At 49.9% G+C, this 15376-nt stretch overlaps 7 protein-coding genes across 7 annotated transcripts; 1 reads left to right on the top strand and 6 right to left on the bottom strand.

Annotated features, from left to right (window-relative positions):
- Positions 1-110: 110 nt before the first annotated feature.
- AKAW2_60433S (fasciclin domain-containing protein) lies at positions 111-1280 on the bottom strand (the record flags this gene model as incomplete). Its single annotated transcript, XM_041692559.1, has 1 exon — positions 111-1280. One exon carries the CDS (start codon positions 1278-1280, stop codon positions 111-113), a length of 1170 nt encoding a protein of 389 aa, XP_041545931.1.
- A 355-nt stretch (positions 1281-1635) lies between these two features.
- On the bottom strand, positions 1636-2152 carry AKAW2_60432S (GFA family protein; the record flags this gene model as incomplete). The annotated part of the gene is made up of 2 exons (XM_041692558.1): positions 1636-1998; positions 2066-2152. The coding sequence occupies 2 exons, from the start codon at positions 2150-2152 to the stop codon at positions 1636-1638; spliced, it is 450 nt and encodes a 149-aa protein (XP_041545930.1).
- Positions 2153-2753: 601 nt separating this feature from the next.
- Positions 2754-5555, bottom strand: AKAW2_60431S (pentatricopeptide repeat protein; the record flags this gene model as incomplete). The annotated part of the gene is made up of 1 exon (XM_041692556.1): positions 2754-5555. The coding sequence occupies one exon, from the start codon at positions 5553-5555 to the stop codon at positions 2754-2756; it is 2802 nt and encodes a 933-aa protein (XP_041545929.1).
- A 500-nt stretch (positions 5556-6055) lies between these two features.
- AKAW2_60430S (putative tetracycline-efflux transporter) lies at positions 6056-7939 on the bottom strand (the record flags this gene model as incomplete). The annotated part of the gene is made up of 3 exons (XM_041692555.1): positions 6056-6135; positions 6196-7648; positions 7706-7939. 3 exons carry the CDS (start codon positions 7937-7939, stop codon positions 6056-6058), a joined length of 1767 nt encoding a protein of 588 aa, XP_041545928.1.
- A 761-nt stretch (positions 7940-8700) lies between these two features.
- On the bottom strand, positions 8701-10093 carry HEM15 (ferrochelatase HEM15; the record flags this gene model as incomplete). The annotated part of the gene is made up of 3 exons (XM_041692554.1): positions 8701-9158; positions 9221-9803; positions 9872-10093. The coding sequence occupies 3 exons, from the start codon at positions 10091-10093 to the stop codon at positions 8701-8703; spliced, it is 1263 nt and encodes a 420-aa protein (XP_041545927.1).
- Positions 10094-10620: 527 nt separating this feature from the next.
- On the top strand, positions 10621-12896 carry akuA (putative DSB repair complex subunit Ku70; the record flags this gene model as incomplete). Its single annotated transcript, XM_041692553.1, has 6 exons — positions 10621-10686; positions 10745-11356; positions 11416-12262; positions 12327-12430; positions 12490-12717; positions 12792-12896. The coding sequence occupies 6 exons, from the start codon at positions 10621-10623 to the stop codon at positions 12894-12896; spliced, it is 1962 nt and encodes a 653-aa protein (XP_041545926.1).
- Positions 12897-13679: 783 nt separating this feature from the next.
- Positions 13680-14755, bottom strand: AKAW2_60427S (DUF3431 domain-containing protein; the record flags this gene model as incomplete). The annotated part of the gene is made up of 3 exons (XM_041692552.1): positions 13680-13728; positions 13802-14437; positions 14505-14755. The coding sequence occupies 3 exons, from the start codon at positions 14753-14755 to the stop codon at positions 13680-13682; spliced, it is 936 nt and encodes a 311-aa protein (XP_041545925.1).
- Between the last annotated feature and the right edge of the window lie 621 nt (positions 14756-15376).

Below are 15376 nucleotides of genomic sequence, written 5' to 3'. Positions count from 1 at the left end.
GTAAGCGTTCGAGAGTTGAAAGTATCCATGCGATTGAAACGACCTAGGGGACACTCAGAAGAAAGCCACATTTATAACAATATCAGACGCCGCTGCCATGGAAAGCCAAACTATGCCAGTCTCGACTTCACATCGTCAACAGAAAGTACCGGCTGGACTTCTGCATCCTCAGCCTGTAGAGGTGGAAACAAAACTGAGTCCACAACATGACACACTCCGTCACTGGCCAAGCCATCCTGTACAGTCACAATTGCAATTCCATTGACCATCATTGAAATTAAGCCCCCACATCGGGTCACAGCAACCGTTAGATGTTGCCCATCTAAGCACGTAGGCAAGGGAAAGCGACGAACTCCCTTGAGCACACGCCACAAGCGATCCCCCTGATTCTCAGGCGTAGGAATCGTATGATCGGGTGTAGCTTCTGGCGTCTGTATGAAATGCTCTGGCGCAGAGTCTTGATCGTAGAGACGGTTCGAGTACAATGATTGATTCGCAAAGACATGATATCTCAACAAAGCCTGAAGATATGCAGCTCCTTCATCGCTAAAAAGGTATGTCAGGACATCCTCGGGCAGCTTGCGGAAAGCTTCGTTGGTAGGTATGAACACGGTTCCGCCGCGACGAGACTCATCCTGGAGAAGATTCTGAATAGCTTCAGACTGCTTCACTGCAGACTGGAACAGGTCAAATTCGGATGACGGCAGGGCAGCGAGAAGAGCTGCAATGGTTGGTCGCGGTGGGAGAACCTGGTCGATTACATGGACCAGACCGTTTGCTACGAGGTGATCTTGTTCAATCACAGTTACTTGGGAGTTCACGCGAAAGCCGTTGAGTGACGGACGGACTGTTATCCTCTGGGTACCATTTAATCGGTCAGGGTAGAATAGTGTGTCGATTGTTGGGGCTGTTAGAAGGAAATATATTGGAAGAAATGATGGCGAAATGTGTCTTTGAAGGAAAGCCAGAACATCTTCATCTGATACCTCATTGCTCAGTTGCTGCAGTGCAGTGTTGCTTGGGACCCAGACAGTGGATGAATAATCCTTGTTTTGCAATAATTGTTTGATCTGAGGGACTTGGTCCACAAATCGGATAAATTCGGACGTGTTTGATTTCGTTGCAAGGAACTCATAGAGGATCACTGGGATTTTCTTTGCATCGGTCAAGTGTGGCATGAGTGCGTGACAGTATCCAGCATATTTATGTTGAAGCTGCTCAAGGCTGCTTTCGGTTGGGGCAGCGGCGGCTACCCATTGCTTGAGCTCGGATGCAGCCATGATGAACGATGATGGGAGGGGCAAATGGCTAGCTGAGAGGGTGTGAGGTGCTAGGCAGCATCATTTGTTGATATAGTCCCATTGACCCCCTTGTGTTCGCGCCATAGACATGGGTATATGGGTTGATAAGAGCGCTAGTGCTAAGGATAGTGACTAGCCAGAGGCTGGTAACCAATGGCCTGTATTAGCATAGTATATTGTAGATAAGAAGATTGAAAGACAAGCTCTCCGAACAGCAAGCCCGTTGCTTTCCGCGTGCATTAGTGCCTTATCTCATATCTCTAGTCCTGTTTTCTGATACTGCTGGAAGGCAAGATCACCGATCAGTATCGCGATGACTACAATGGCATCCTCTCTATGAATCCCCCATACTCCCATCCACCCTCTTCACCTCCTCACCTCCCAACCCATCCACCCACCCATCTTTCCGATGATAATAGATCTCCATTTCCAACTCCGAGCACTTAACCCGATACTCATCATCAAGCGTCCCCGACTTCACCGCAACAACTTCCTCATCATCACTCGACCGTGACGTGAACGGTGTTCCGCAATCAGGACAGAACTCGCGTAGTACCTGTACACCCCTCTTACTGCTGTCCGTATATAGATTGGGTGTACCCTTCGTGTACTCGAAACTAGCCTGTGGGATGATAATATTGGCGGAGAAGCTCGAGCCCGTGTAGCGTTTGCAGTGGGTGCAGTGGCAGATGATTAGCTGGTATTTGTTAGTGATGGACTTAGTAGATTATGTGATTGTGAATAGTTGATTTGGGAGATAGTACCTTTGGGTATGTCTCTGGATCTGGCAAGGTAATGCGATATGTGATGTTCCTGCAAAGACAGGCGCCAGTCAAGTTGTTCTGAGCCATGATGAGGGTTGGGGGATGGGGTGGTTGTGGCGAACAGAATAAACAGCTTTCAGGCTTTTATTATCAGAAGTTCGGCGTGTCACTGGAAGGGCGTGGTTCGGGAATCACAGATACTAGAGGATGCTTCAGAGCCAGAATGCTTGGTACCCAGCTTTGACCCACTAGGGTCCATACTAGCATAATTCTGAAGCTATTTTTATCCTGGGATGGTGGACAGCAATTGATGTCGAATACGAAGCCAAGAGAAAGTGAAACAGGGCTTGTATCTATAATTAGTCCACACAATGGTGATTATTACTGAACCACGCGCGTTGACTGTTCCTCACGGTCTTGGTGAGCCTATGCAGACAGTGTGTCTGAGAGAATATTACCGTAGGAATGATGGTTGATTGCAAGGGTGTACATTTGAGATGCTCTTAAATGCAATCTGCACTCGAATTCTGCAGGAATATTCATATAAACCCAATTGCAGGATAAGATCACAAGTAGTATACACAGTATTGAATATGGCAGCATGGGATATATACACAAGCACACAGCCGGAAATACAAACATAATACAACAATAGTGGAAGTGATATAGAACAAATGCCAACCCGAACTCACAGCAGATCATCAATGTCACGAATCTGCCCCAGACAGTGCTTCTCGCTCCATCGAAGCGCAATCGACTTCGGGTCAATGTCAATACGGCCCAGCACGGCCTCCAACTCATATTCCTCATCCCAGCCCTCAATCGTCTCCTGAAGATGGGCCTTCTTGTACAGACGCCGTTCATCGAGAGGGCGCTTTAGTAGCCGGCGACCGGCCTTTTTCACCGTCGGGTTGGTCTTGAGCTGCCACAGCTGGGGATCACCCTGGCTCTTCTTCTCCAGCAGTTCAACGGCATGCGTCAGATACTCGATCTTCTCCATGTCCCGTGACGCATCCTTAGATCCTTCGGCCGAGCTTAGCTGACGTTGCAGGTTTCCAGTGACCCGGCGGGCTTCGATGACAAAGTCACGGTTAAGTGCGCTTCCTCGGGCCAGAGCGGTCAAGATGCACCACCGCATGCCATGCAGATTACCAGTCGCGGCAAACGCACGTATGAACATTTTCATGCAGACACCATCATATGCCAACGAGTGCCGGAAGCGGGACATGTAGACAGTGGCCAGCAGATCGACGGCCAACTCAGGCTTCTTCACTGCGATCAGCCTTCTGCTGGTCGCTACCGTGATGTGGTGCTTGACTGTCATCTTCTTGTTTGACCAGCACAGCTCATAGAAGCGAAGCACGGCCATATTGATCAGCTGGCCTTCAGCCTCAGAGTCGACCTCCATGATCTGGCGGAAGAACTGAGGGAAGAAGCGAACCAAGTGGCGAATATTCTTCCACTCGGAATCGATCAAAGCACGAGCAGCACCGACACCCTCTTCAAGCAGAGTGCAGATGACTGCGAGTTCAACATGCAATTGCTTGAATTGGAACCGCGCGTTTTTGGCATTTTCAAAGCATTTTAACGCCTCCGTCAGCTTACCGACATGCATGTAATGAGACATCTGCTTGTGGAGCTTTTGGTATTGGTCAACTGGCCTCGAGGGAGTCATGTGTTGCAGCGTTCGTTGGTACCACGGTAACGGGTCCTGCGTGTACGGCATCAGGTTGACTTCGGCAAGTGGAAATGACCGCTGATCATATCCAAGCACTTGTTGTGATGTCGCAGCTTGTCCATACTTCGCCCGAGCTGCCTGCAGCATCTGCCAGAATCCCACTGGAGCTTCCTCAAGAGCGTGTCGACGTTTTCGGAGCATTTCCAGGAATTCCTGCTCATTGATAAAGTTCGGCCAACGGCGCTCACGTGCGAACCGCACAAATTCATCAACCATTTCTTTATTACCCTTTTCCACGAATGCCTCCAGAATGTGCTTGTAAAGGATTTTGTCGGGAACCATCTGGAACTTCTCGATATAACGGTAGACAAACTCGCGGATCTCTTCACCGGAATGTGATACCCAGTATTCGAGGAAGATGCGGTCAAATATCGGCGTAAAGTCATACTTCCTCGAGGTCAACTTAAGCTCATGCATCTGCTGTAACCCAGCGTCCACACCCTCCCAGTCACAGGCCAGAGCCCTTCCAAATACCAAAAGACCCTTTGTTCGGCAGCGAAGTGGAATGCCGTATCTAGTCGTCATGTCTTTAACCAGTGCTTCCGCATCAGCCAATCGACCGAATTCCACGTATGCTTTGATCACGGGGTTAAAGAGCTTGTCGGTGGGTTCCTTTCCCAAGCGTGGAAGGATAGTCAGGATCTTCTTCAATTGCCCGTTCAAAAGCTCGATACTCCTTGTCTTCTTCCAAAGCCCGGCGAGATAGGCGCCGCATAAGCCGCAGCCACGGTCAACCTCGAGGTTTCGCAGAAGAAACCATTTCGCCGTGGTAAGTCGATGAGACTCTAGCAGACATCGGAGCACAATATCAACCATTTCCGGGGGCACTTTGAATTTGTGCATGTATCGGGTAAATATAGTGGCGACGGATTCGATGCTCCCCTTTCTCGCTAGCGCGAACATCAAAACTTTCCACATGCCAGGAGACACTTTGTCCACATCTTCTAGGCGTTCAAAAATATTCCTCGCAACCATGACGTTTTCTTCTCTGCAATTCGCATAAAATGTCTTGACCGTAACCTCCCGTCTATCTGTAGATATGCCGTTCAACGTCGCGGGGTGGGCGTCCAAAAACAAGTGGGCGGCATCAATAGGGCGACCGTGGTCAAGAAACTTTTGCATTTCTTCTGTGACTGAATCATGCCATTGAGCTACTTCTTCTGTTTGTTTCTCATGACCTTCGGTTGTTCTTTGTTTCGCATTGGCAAGGGCGGATTTTGCTCGGTCCAGTGCATCGGTCGATCGGGTTAGGTTCGGAGGGAGATTGGGAGCTGAGGTCGAATTGGCTGGTACTTGTCCGGGAGTAAAGGTGTCAATCAATTTTGAGCGTGCAGTATCCATATAAGTCTCCGCAGGAGCAGAAGGTTGTTGGTCTTGCAGCTGGACATCCCAGCTCAAGTCGTCACCACGAATGTCCACCCCAGCCGGGACAGCTTGCGCTTCTCTGAACTTCCGATCTTGCTCCTTTAGTGATTCCAAGCCCATAAACTCTCCTGCCTCAGCCGCCTCCATCATACGTGCTAGTCTCCTTGCTGCAGATGTTGCATCGTAGTTCGGGGCTGAGGTTTGCAAGGCCCGCTTGTTTTCGACAATTCGTTCCGCAACGCGCACCCGACGATGGACGTCGTAGGTAATGGCTGCAACCGTGCAAAAGCTTCCCACAGTCGATCCTGCAAGAGCCAATCGACGAAGGACTCGTAGGGCATTTCGTGATGGCACAGCTGGTGTGCCGCTGGTGGGTTTGGAGACCATGGTGGTTAGCCTTGCGCACCGCTGACAGCGGGCTGGGTCGGATCACCACAAAATCATTAAGTGAAAAAGAAGGCTACGAGGTTTCGATGACAGAGGAACCGTCAGGAACCCCGCGCCGGCTGGTCAATTGAGACAATTGGAGTTCTATGATGGAGTAGGAGGGATTCGGAGCTTGTCGGTCGGAAAGTTTGCACCAGCTTGGTCGAGTTGGTCGCTACCGCCCGCCGTACCGCATCCGGTCTTTTCCCGGTGTGCCCACTCGTCTTACTAACATCCTTTACCCGGCCTTTTCTCATACTATCCCGTACTGTGACAACTGCATGGAATCATGCTACGATGGTCCTTTGACGAATTCTATCGAATGTATAAATTGGTACCCAATAACTACGTATATTATTGAACAACTCTATACGCCAATCGCCACGAAGATCAGTATAATCGTGATCCAGATCAGCGGTCGCGTGCAGTATAGTAACTGCTAGGCTCCACTTCTAGCATCACTAGAGGATAGAATCCGCCACGAAGCCTTCGTCGTTAGCCTCATCTCGAGGACTACTTGGGTAAGAGTCGTCAAGAGTAACTGTCAGGCACAGAGTCATTAGCAGACATTCATGGACAATGAGAAAGGTGGGCCACGTACCATGTGGTTTGATGAAAAAGCTGGTACAGAAGGTGAGGAAGAACAAGCCCCCAAGGACAACAAATACCGCTGGGGTGAACTTTCCAACTGTCAGGCTGTAAAGGAGGCTGCAAGCCGTTGGAGAGATTACTCGAGCCAGAGCATGCAAGAGTCCTTTCGTGCCAAGGATCTGACCTAACCGTTCTCGAGGGACATGTTTCGTAAGAGATGACTGCATCGTCGGTATCCCCATGCCGCCAAGTGCCATGACGATTCCCGAGAATACCATGATGGAGCCGTGATATGACATTGCAAAACCCACATAGCCAATCATGTCTAGGAAAAGCGAAAGTCGTATAAGAACAATCTCGCAGGTGCTGGCGCCGGGAACGATGTGATCTGGTTTCTGTGGTTCACGGAAGATTGCGATGATGATCGGATATACAACGAAAAGGTTGACGACCCGGGCGATGCTTATAATCGATATGAAGAGGCTTGATTCCACATTGCCCCAGTCAAATTTGTACTCGGCATAAATGATGATCACTTGAGCGGTTCCCAACGCTACCCCGAATGCAATGGTATCCATCGCTGTAAGAAGAATGATATTTCTGCGCAAAGCCGGGGTCGCGCCGTGACGATTGGGGAAAAGCGTGCTGGGACGTCCTACTGGCGGTAGCAAAACAGCCAAAGGTGTAATTAGCCGTTTGGGGTTGAGGTTCTCCAGGCTCAGCCAGCCTGCCTCCCCTTCGTCGATGACTTTTCTTCGATGACTGTCCCGCGCTTGCCGCTGCTGGTCTGTCGATAATGATTCCGGGATGACGGTCATGACTGCAATGAGGTAGAGAACATTCAGGGCCAACGAGGCCTCAAAGGTACTCAGTGCCTGGCCTGTTTTCTTAATCAAGATAGCCGCCAGCAGAGGCCCAGCTGCTGTCCCAGCGAAAAGAGAGCCGTATACATACCCGAATGCTGCACTCCGCTTCGATGGGATGGTGCAGTCGGAGGCATACGACATTGTCAGCGCCATAATGGTGGTGAAAGAACCACAGACGCCATCCACGATGGCAGCCAGTAGAAGCACATGCACAGACACAAGATCTGGCTTGGCTGAGACAAAGACAAAGATAGCCTCCGCCAAAATGGTCCCCAGTGCGTTGAGGGCCAGTATCTTTGTCCTACCGTAGCGATCTGATAGGTGACCGAGTCTGGGGCATGCCAGCGCCGATAGTATCCCGGCCAGGAGATTGAAATACAACTGGAACTGAGCAAGCAACGACTGGACTTCGGGTGTCTGACACTGCGAATTCTTATTTCCAATGATGACAGGCAGATACGTGAAACCCGGGTCCTGGGTCGCCTTGTTCGCCATATAGTCCCTGCAAATGAGAGACATCATCAGGTTGATTTTGGGCACTGCAGTGCCGCCGATACCTAGCATATAGAAGACAAGAAATGGAAGAATCCAAAGGATCTGTTACGTGTCAGACGTCGCGGGCACGACCATTGTCCATTGTTGATGGAGACTCACGCTTGGCCGTCTCCATGTCTGCCAGAAACCTCCCTGGCCGACGGGATCATCATTTGATGGGTCAGCCCGATGGTCATGCTCCGGTAGCGACTCTTCGTTGTCTTGTTCCAATAGAGGGGTTCGCTCGTTCTCCAGTCCAGTATCAATTGGCGCAGAAGCGTCCAGTCCGGCTTGCAATCCCGGACCAACCTCGGTATGCGCAGTCGGCGATGCGCCGCGCCTGATTGTGGACATGGTGCGAGCGGTTTCGCACCTTAGCAGCAGAATAATGGGTAGAACAACTAGGCTGGTGCCTACATTTGCTTGCTCTGGGGTTGAAACAGTACAACACCTGAGGTGGGCTCAAAACATTTGAGAAAACCGGGCGGGGGGAAAGCCGGCAAGGAGACGAGATAAACGGTAGTCCGTTTACTAAGTTAAACTCCGAGCAGTTCGCTTATCAATCGGCATGAAACACACGACAGGTCAGCATGGGATTCAACACATGCCAGCGCATGTTAGTATCTTAAGAAATAGGTAGTGGTGACGTGATTCTAGAATTCCAGCCTAGGATGGCCATGACTGGTGGTGGGTGGTGATCGTGGGAGATGTTTCACGGTTCAGGCCCATTTCTTGGGGATCAGCCCCGGGTATGCAAGTCTCAGAAATCTCAGAAGCAAGGCAAGTCAGCTCGGCGATAACGCCCTGGACTACCCGCCGCCTCGGGCCACTTACATCACTCCACGCTGTCGACTACAAGTAATCAGGAAGTCGCCATAGGAACTGCCAGGAGTCAAGACACTGGTACGACGGTGATCCTGCCACTGACTGGTTTAAATCAGAGGAAAGCCTACTCGCCCACATGAGGAATTTGCCGAAATCGTAAACTAATGGTTGTAGCTCGTTGCTTATTGCTTGTATAGACACACAGACTATCGTACAGAGAACGCCTTCACATACACACATCAAAGAACAAAGACCCTTGTAAAAAGAAATGAAAATCTAGTGCCTGGTTATTATACTACCAAGGACGCCCCCTGTTCACCAGCGAAAAACTTCTTCTGCTCCAAGCACCTCTCACTCTTGCAGCCTTGACAACGCAGCGTCATTTGCAGCGAGCATTTCTCTCCCTTGTGCAAGTGCTCTTGAGCAAGATCTGCAAGGGCTTGGATGAATACAGGGCTGCCGTTCAGACTTTCGGCCCGCTTGACACCCGGGTGATTCGCCTCTTCCATGACTTCGAGATCCAGCTCATACAGAGTCTCGATGTGGTCGCTGGTGAAGGCGATTGGTACGAGGACAATGTCAGTTTGTCCACGCTTCACATACTCTTGAACGGTATCGCTAGTCTGCGCCCCCAGCCAAGCCTTTGGTCCAACCTGAGACTGCCAACAGAGGCGGTAAGGGTTGCTGAAATTGAGTCTTTGCATGACCGCATGCACAGTTGCAGCGACCTCGGCTGGGTAGGGATCACCTGAAAGAGAAAGTACTGGATTAGCCACCGGGACTTCTGTGACAAGTTCCTCAAGGACTCACCTCTGTTCACCACACTCATGGGCAAACTGTGGGCCGAGAACAAGAGAACCACTCCATTCCTCTTATCTTCCGGATAGGTTTTGAGTTGGTCCTCAATGTTTCTCGCAAACGCCTCCACAAGGCCAGGGTGCGTAGGCCATCTGTCGATAACGCTCCACTGGATGGCTCCGGAAGTGTCCACGTTTCCGTTTGCTCGCTTGCCCTCCAGCCGATTCCTCCATTTCCACAACTCATTCAGAGAGCTACCCGTAGTAGAGCAGGAATATTGGGGGTATTGCGAAAATGCGACCGCACGACCGCCCTTGCCATTGCCAAAACCATCTTCCAGCAATTGTGTGTACATTTGTTCCGTCAGCGGGTTGGCGTAACGGAAGGCGACATACGGCTTGTGAGGCGCAGTCTCCGGGTTGATCTTGTCCAGCAGCTTGCACATTTCTTCGCATTGGTATTCCGACCATTTCCTGATGGGTGAGCCTCCGCCGATGTCCGCGTACTGTTTTTGGATCTTGGGTGTGCGTCGCTTCGAAATGAGAGGCCCGAGGTAATTCTGGAACCTGCCTAGAGGAATCAAATCGCCGTCGGCCTTTATTAAAAGTAGACTGTTAGAAATGTTGCAGCCAAAATGACAGCTTGCCATGGTCGGAGACGTACAAAGAGCCGGCTGAGGAAATCCTCTACTTCGTCTGTCGTCGAGGGCCCTCCCATGTTGAGGAAGACCATGGCCGTGGGGCCTTTAGAGCCTGTTGCATCCTGGGTAACTGGAGGCACCGTTGTCGCCAGCCCACATCTTTGTTCCTGCTTATATCCGAACAGGGTGCGAGATGCCGGTCGCAGCAATTGCCGGGGAAGAGTAAACGGGCGGCGGAGAGCCATGACAGGTAATTGTAGGATCGAGTAAGCTAGCCAAGGGAGGTACAAGGAAAAACCGTTCGTATCGCGCAAGTGGATGGACAATTCAGACCTGCACTAAATAATCAATCAATAGACGAGTGGCAAGAAGAGGTAGTGGGTGTATACAACAGCGCAAGGCCTTCTGGAAGCTGAAAAGTCCAGAACGGCTTGATGACGGAGCATCGATACCACGACTAACTCCGACCCCCGACAGCCAATGACCGACCACCTAGCGTCATCAATCACCGGGCAGGCATCACATGATGTTCGTGTCTCCCCGCGTCTTTCTGCCCACCGGTTTTATCGCGTCCCTCGCGACGGGATCCAGTGACGATATAGATACTACTACTAGATCTCCCCTCGGCTGCAGGCAGCAGAGGCCAAACAGGCAGACACAACAGCCCCACTTGTTCCTGATTTCGAATGCAACTTATCTTAAACATTTATACTTCCCTGTCTTCATTTCAATACTACTTTGAATACCTTCAACCAACTCTACCACAACCAGTATGGCGGACGGTAACCCACATCGCGAAGATGAAGCGGCTGAGGAAGAGGAGGAGATTGATGAGACTGTACGCACATCCTACCCATGAGCCTGGACTGAAAGTCTGGAACTGACGATAAGATCAGACCTACAGATCAGTCAAAGATGCAGTCCTCTTCGCAATCGATGTCAGCGATTCCATGTTGACGCCTCGTCCCTCAGCAGACCCTAAGAAACACACCCAAGAATCACCCACTACGGCAGCGCTCAAATGCGCTTATCACTTTATGCAACAACGAATCATATCCAATCCACAAGACATGATGGGGGTTTTGCTGTTTGGGACGCAGGCGTCCAAGTTCTTCGAAGAAGATGAAGACAGTCGCGGAGACCTCTCCTACCCCAACTGCTACCTCTTCACTGATCTGGATGTTCCTTCGGCCCAGGAGGTCAAAGAACTTCGAGCGCTGGTGGATGATGATGGAGACTCAAGGGATATTCTAGCTCCGGCGAAAGAGCAAGTCTCTATGGCAAACGTCCTATTCTGCGCCAACCAGATATTCACATCCAGAGCGCCAAATTTCCTCTCCCGGCGCTTGTTCATCATAACCGACAATGACAACCCCCATGGTGATGATAAAACCCTACGGTCGGCCGCGACCGTACGTGCTAAGGATCTTTACGATCTTGGTGTCACCATTGAGCTGTTTCCGATCTCACGTCCTGAACACGAGTTCAAGAACAGCAAGTTCTATGACGTAAGCCATCATAACCTTATGACGATTTGGCAGAGCTCATACTCACTCCATATGCAAAGGATATCATCTACAAGTCATCACCCAACGATCCAGAGGCGCCTGCGTATCTACAAACGGATTCAAAGGCGGCGACAGCGACCGGGGACGGGATCTCACTTCTCAACACGCTTCTATCCAGTATCAACTCAAGAACGGTCCCGCGTCGCACTCATTTCTCGAACATGCCTTTAGAACTCGGGCCAGACTTCAAGATCTCGGTATCGGGCTATATACTCTTACGAAGGCAAGCGCCCGCTAGAAATTCCTTCATCTGGCTGAACGGCGAGAAGCCTGTGGTCGCGAAAGGAGTGACTACCCACTCAGCAGATGATACTGGCCGTAATGTCGAGAAATGGGAGATCAGAAAGGCATATAAATTCGGTGGAGACCAAGTAACCTTTTCGCCTGATGAACAGAAGGCGCTCAGGGACTTCGGTGAGCCAGTGATCAGAGTTATAGGGTTCAAGCCTATCACTGCGCTTCCATTTTGGGCGAACGTCAAACACCCATACTTTATCTATCCGTCCGAGGAAGACTATGTAGGATCCTCGCGAGTATTTTCTGCATTGCACCAGATGCTTTTGCGTAACAAGAAGATGGCACTGGTCTGGTTCATTGCCCGCAAGGGTGCTGGCCCCGTCCTCGCCGCGATGATCGCAGGCGAAGAAAAGCTGGATGAGAATGGCGTACAAAAATATCCTCCCGGCATGTGGATTCTTCCTCTCCCGTTCGCAGACGATATCCGGCAGAACCCTGAAACTACGTTGAATGTCGCGCCGGAGCCATTGATTGATCAGATGCGCGTGGTCATTCAACAATTGCAGCTGCCGAAGGGGGTGTACGAGCCTCTCAGATACCCCAATCCATGTAAGTCAACTCTGCCATCCACTGCTCGTATACTATGAAAGAGAATTTGACAAGCCGTAATCAGCCCTCCAGTGGCACTACCGCATCCTACAAGCTCTCGCATTAGACGAAGACCTCCCTGAAAAGCCAGAAGACAGAACTATTCCCAAATACCGCCAAATCGACAAGGTACATCCACCATACCAACACAACTCCTGATATTGAACATACTAACAACTCAACTCCAGCGCGCCGGGGACTACGTACTATCCTGGGCCGACGAACTCGAAAAACAACACGCCAAAACCTCAGCAGGGGCCCCTCACCCAACAAGCACCCTCGTGAAAAGAGGATCCAAAGACCGAGCAAGCGAAACTGAAGACTCCAAACCATCGAAGAAAGTCAAGGTCGAGGAGGGCTCCGGGAACCTAGAGGAAGAGGTCCGCAAGCATCACGAGAAGGGGACGCTATCCAAGGTAAGCCAGCCCAAGCGTCCTACATGAACCCATGATAATATCTATGACATTATACTAACCAGCGGGTTTTCTAGCTTACGGTCGCCATTCTGAAAGATTTCTTGACCTCCAATGGACGCTCAAATGCCGGTAAGAAAGCGGATCTTATTGAGCGGGTAGAGGAGTTCTTGGAGCAGTAGCAATGGCATGCACTTGTTTGATCCGCTATTAAACACCTCCTAATGGTGGCTGTCGTTATTTGATAGCATGAGCTTGTAATTAATGGTCGGTTGGATGTAGAAATAGGAATCCTTCAACGAGAACATGAATGGAAACGCTTTTTAGGCGATGTAAGTATTTTGTCCCATTCAAAAATATCGCGTCCGCTGGACTGCCGGGATGCCATCAAATACGGAGAGTAATAGTAGAGACATAACCATATGAACCATATCAGGTCCAAGTACTTTTCCAAGAACAAGCCGCTTAGCACTCGGTTACCGAGGTCTTTATCCCCAGAGAAAAATTCATCAGTGTAGCAGGTGCACGTATTTCCAAGTTCGGATTAATAATATTGAAACGATCGTAAAATATCCAACCAGATTCGCCGTTAACGATAGGAGTCCAGGCTTCTTCGCCGAAAAGAAATGGGGGAACGAGTGAGTGCGTCAACTTAGTCAACTTGAACCGAGCAGTCCCTGTAAACAACGCCACGCTGTTTGTAATATCCCTGTAGAACATATTGTCGCCGGTAATTATCCACAAGAACTGGTCTTGAAAAACGAACGGTAAAAAAAAAAAAAAAAAAAAAAAAAAAAAAAAAAAAAAATAAACCTCCAAATGGGACAATATGTCGAAAGAAGATAGAAAGAGAGAACCAAGCAAGAGAGCGCCGAAAGAAGGAAGCTATCGTAATATATACAAGTAGAAGCCGTGGGTATTTTTGGTGGTGAAAAGCAGAAACGTTAACGGTATGCGTACAATGATCAACATTGTCCATAAACTTGACAGTAGCAGACTTCTTCGTCGGGACAGCTGTGAGTAGCGGAATGTTAGTGGTCAAGATGCATTAGGGGGGGGGGGGGGAGCGATGCAAAGGCAAACGTACTATATTGATTCTTTGCCGAATATGACGTGCCAGAGAAATTCCATGACACGACCGCTACTGGCATCATTCTTGTCTGTATCAATGATCCACTGGCGGATCTTGATGTAGTCATCTCGTGGTCGTTGGTGGACCTGCTCCCGTGACACGGCGAATTGCGCACAACACGCCGCGCCAATCTGTTTCGGCATTTGCAGGAACTTCTGGTATTTAGCCTCGTCGTATTCATCTTGCATCGTGAGGCCTCCGGTGGAGTTTAATGGCGGGGTGCTTGTGCCCTCGAAGATCTCTGCAAAGACTTCTTCTGTCACGTGCTGGTTGGTGCGATGGCCCTGCTTGCACCCTGGGTTCCAGTTGCAGCGGAGGTTGACGTAGCCATTATCTTGAACGAAATTGAGACGTAAGGATTTCATCGCAATGACATTATCGTGTAAGGGCGCATCCACATGCCAGGCCATCAGGAAACCCGATCGATGAGAATGAAGAAAAGCGATTGTAGATGGTAGGTTGTCGTAATGATCAATTAGATAGGTGAGATAAGCCATGGACTCGTGACCCTTGTTCAGCGGGGTTGTAAGTGTCGTGTCGTCAGCTGCGACCTTTTTGGAGGGATTCACGATGTATATGGCTCGTTGCCAGCTTTGGAGGAGAGAAGCTGTCAGTGCGCTGAAACATATGGGTCATATAGGAGGACAATGACACTCACTCGGGTAGCTCCTCCTCGACCCATTCAGTGTGTTCTTCCTGTAGCTTGGCCATCACAATCACTTTATCCCCTGGTGTGACAGGACGGGAGCCATTTAGTCTGTTCATCGGCGGGCGCAAATCCAGCCAATTGATCAGGTATGCGCCCGCGCGATACTGATCGCAGAGGTCCTCCAGGTGGATCTTTAAGAGATATAAGGGCAAGATGAGTGCTAAACTAGCACATAGTGCTATGCGAGCGCCCCATCTCATGGTGGATAGCTGGAAAGTCGGTAGCTTCTGTGCACGAGTCGGAACTTTATCCAAAGCAATTGGTTTGAAAAGCCAACGAGTTATATTATCGTAAGGCCGTAATCAATGTAATACAGCTTGAACGCCGTTCTTCTCTTATGAGGGTGACAGAATTGGAGGTTGATGAAGGTAGATGTTGTCACAATACAGCTTGGTGTAAGGAATGACTTGAGTTGGGAAAGACCGATAAAGATGCAAGACGGAGAGGATAATTTTCAAGCATTAAAAGGAGGGTCAATCCGATGAGGAAGAATCCAAAGGAAGGAAAAGAGGGGGGGAGGAATTAAGTAGGGTAAAAAAAGGAGGGTATTGGAGGGGCTATATGTGAAGCATATTGCGAAAGATAGAGGACGAGAGAGAAGGAGAGAGAGAAGACGGACGAGAGGGGTCAAGGCGAGGTAATCAGGAAAGGAGACTGGAGGAGCATTGATTAACCTATTCGTCTGCCTACCAAGGCGGTAGGTGCAGTAGTAAGTAGTATTAAGTAGGTTACTTTTTAGTGACTTTGGGACTAAAATAGTCACTAAGACGAGTAGTAGTAGACTTAGACTTAGACTTAGTAGGCGTGGGAGGAAGGTCCAT

Source organism: Aspergillus luchuensis, chromosome 6 (assembly GCF_016861625.1).
Source record: "Aspergillus luchuensis IFO 4308 DNA, chromosome 6, nearly complete sequence".
NCBI lineage: Eukaryota > Fungi > Ascomycota > Eurotiomycetes > Eurotiales > Aspergillaceae > Aspergillus > Aspergillus luchuensis.
This window is presented reverse-complemented; position numbering and strand designations above follow the sequence as displayed.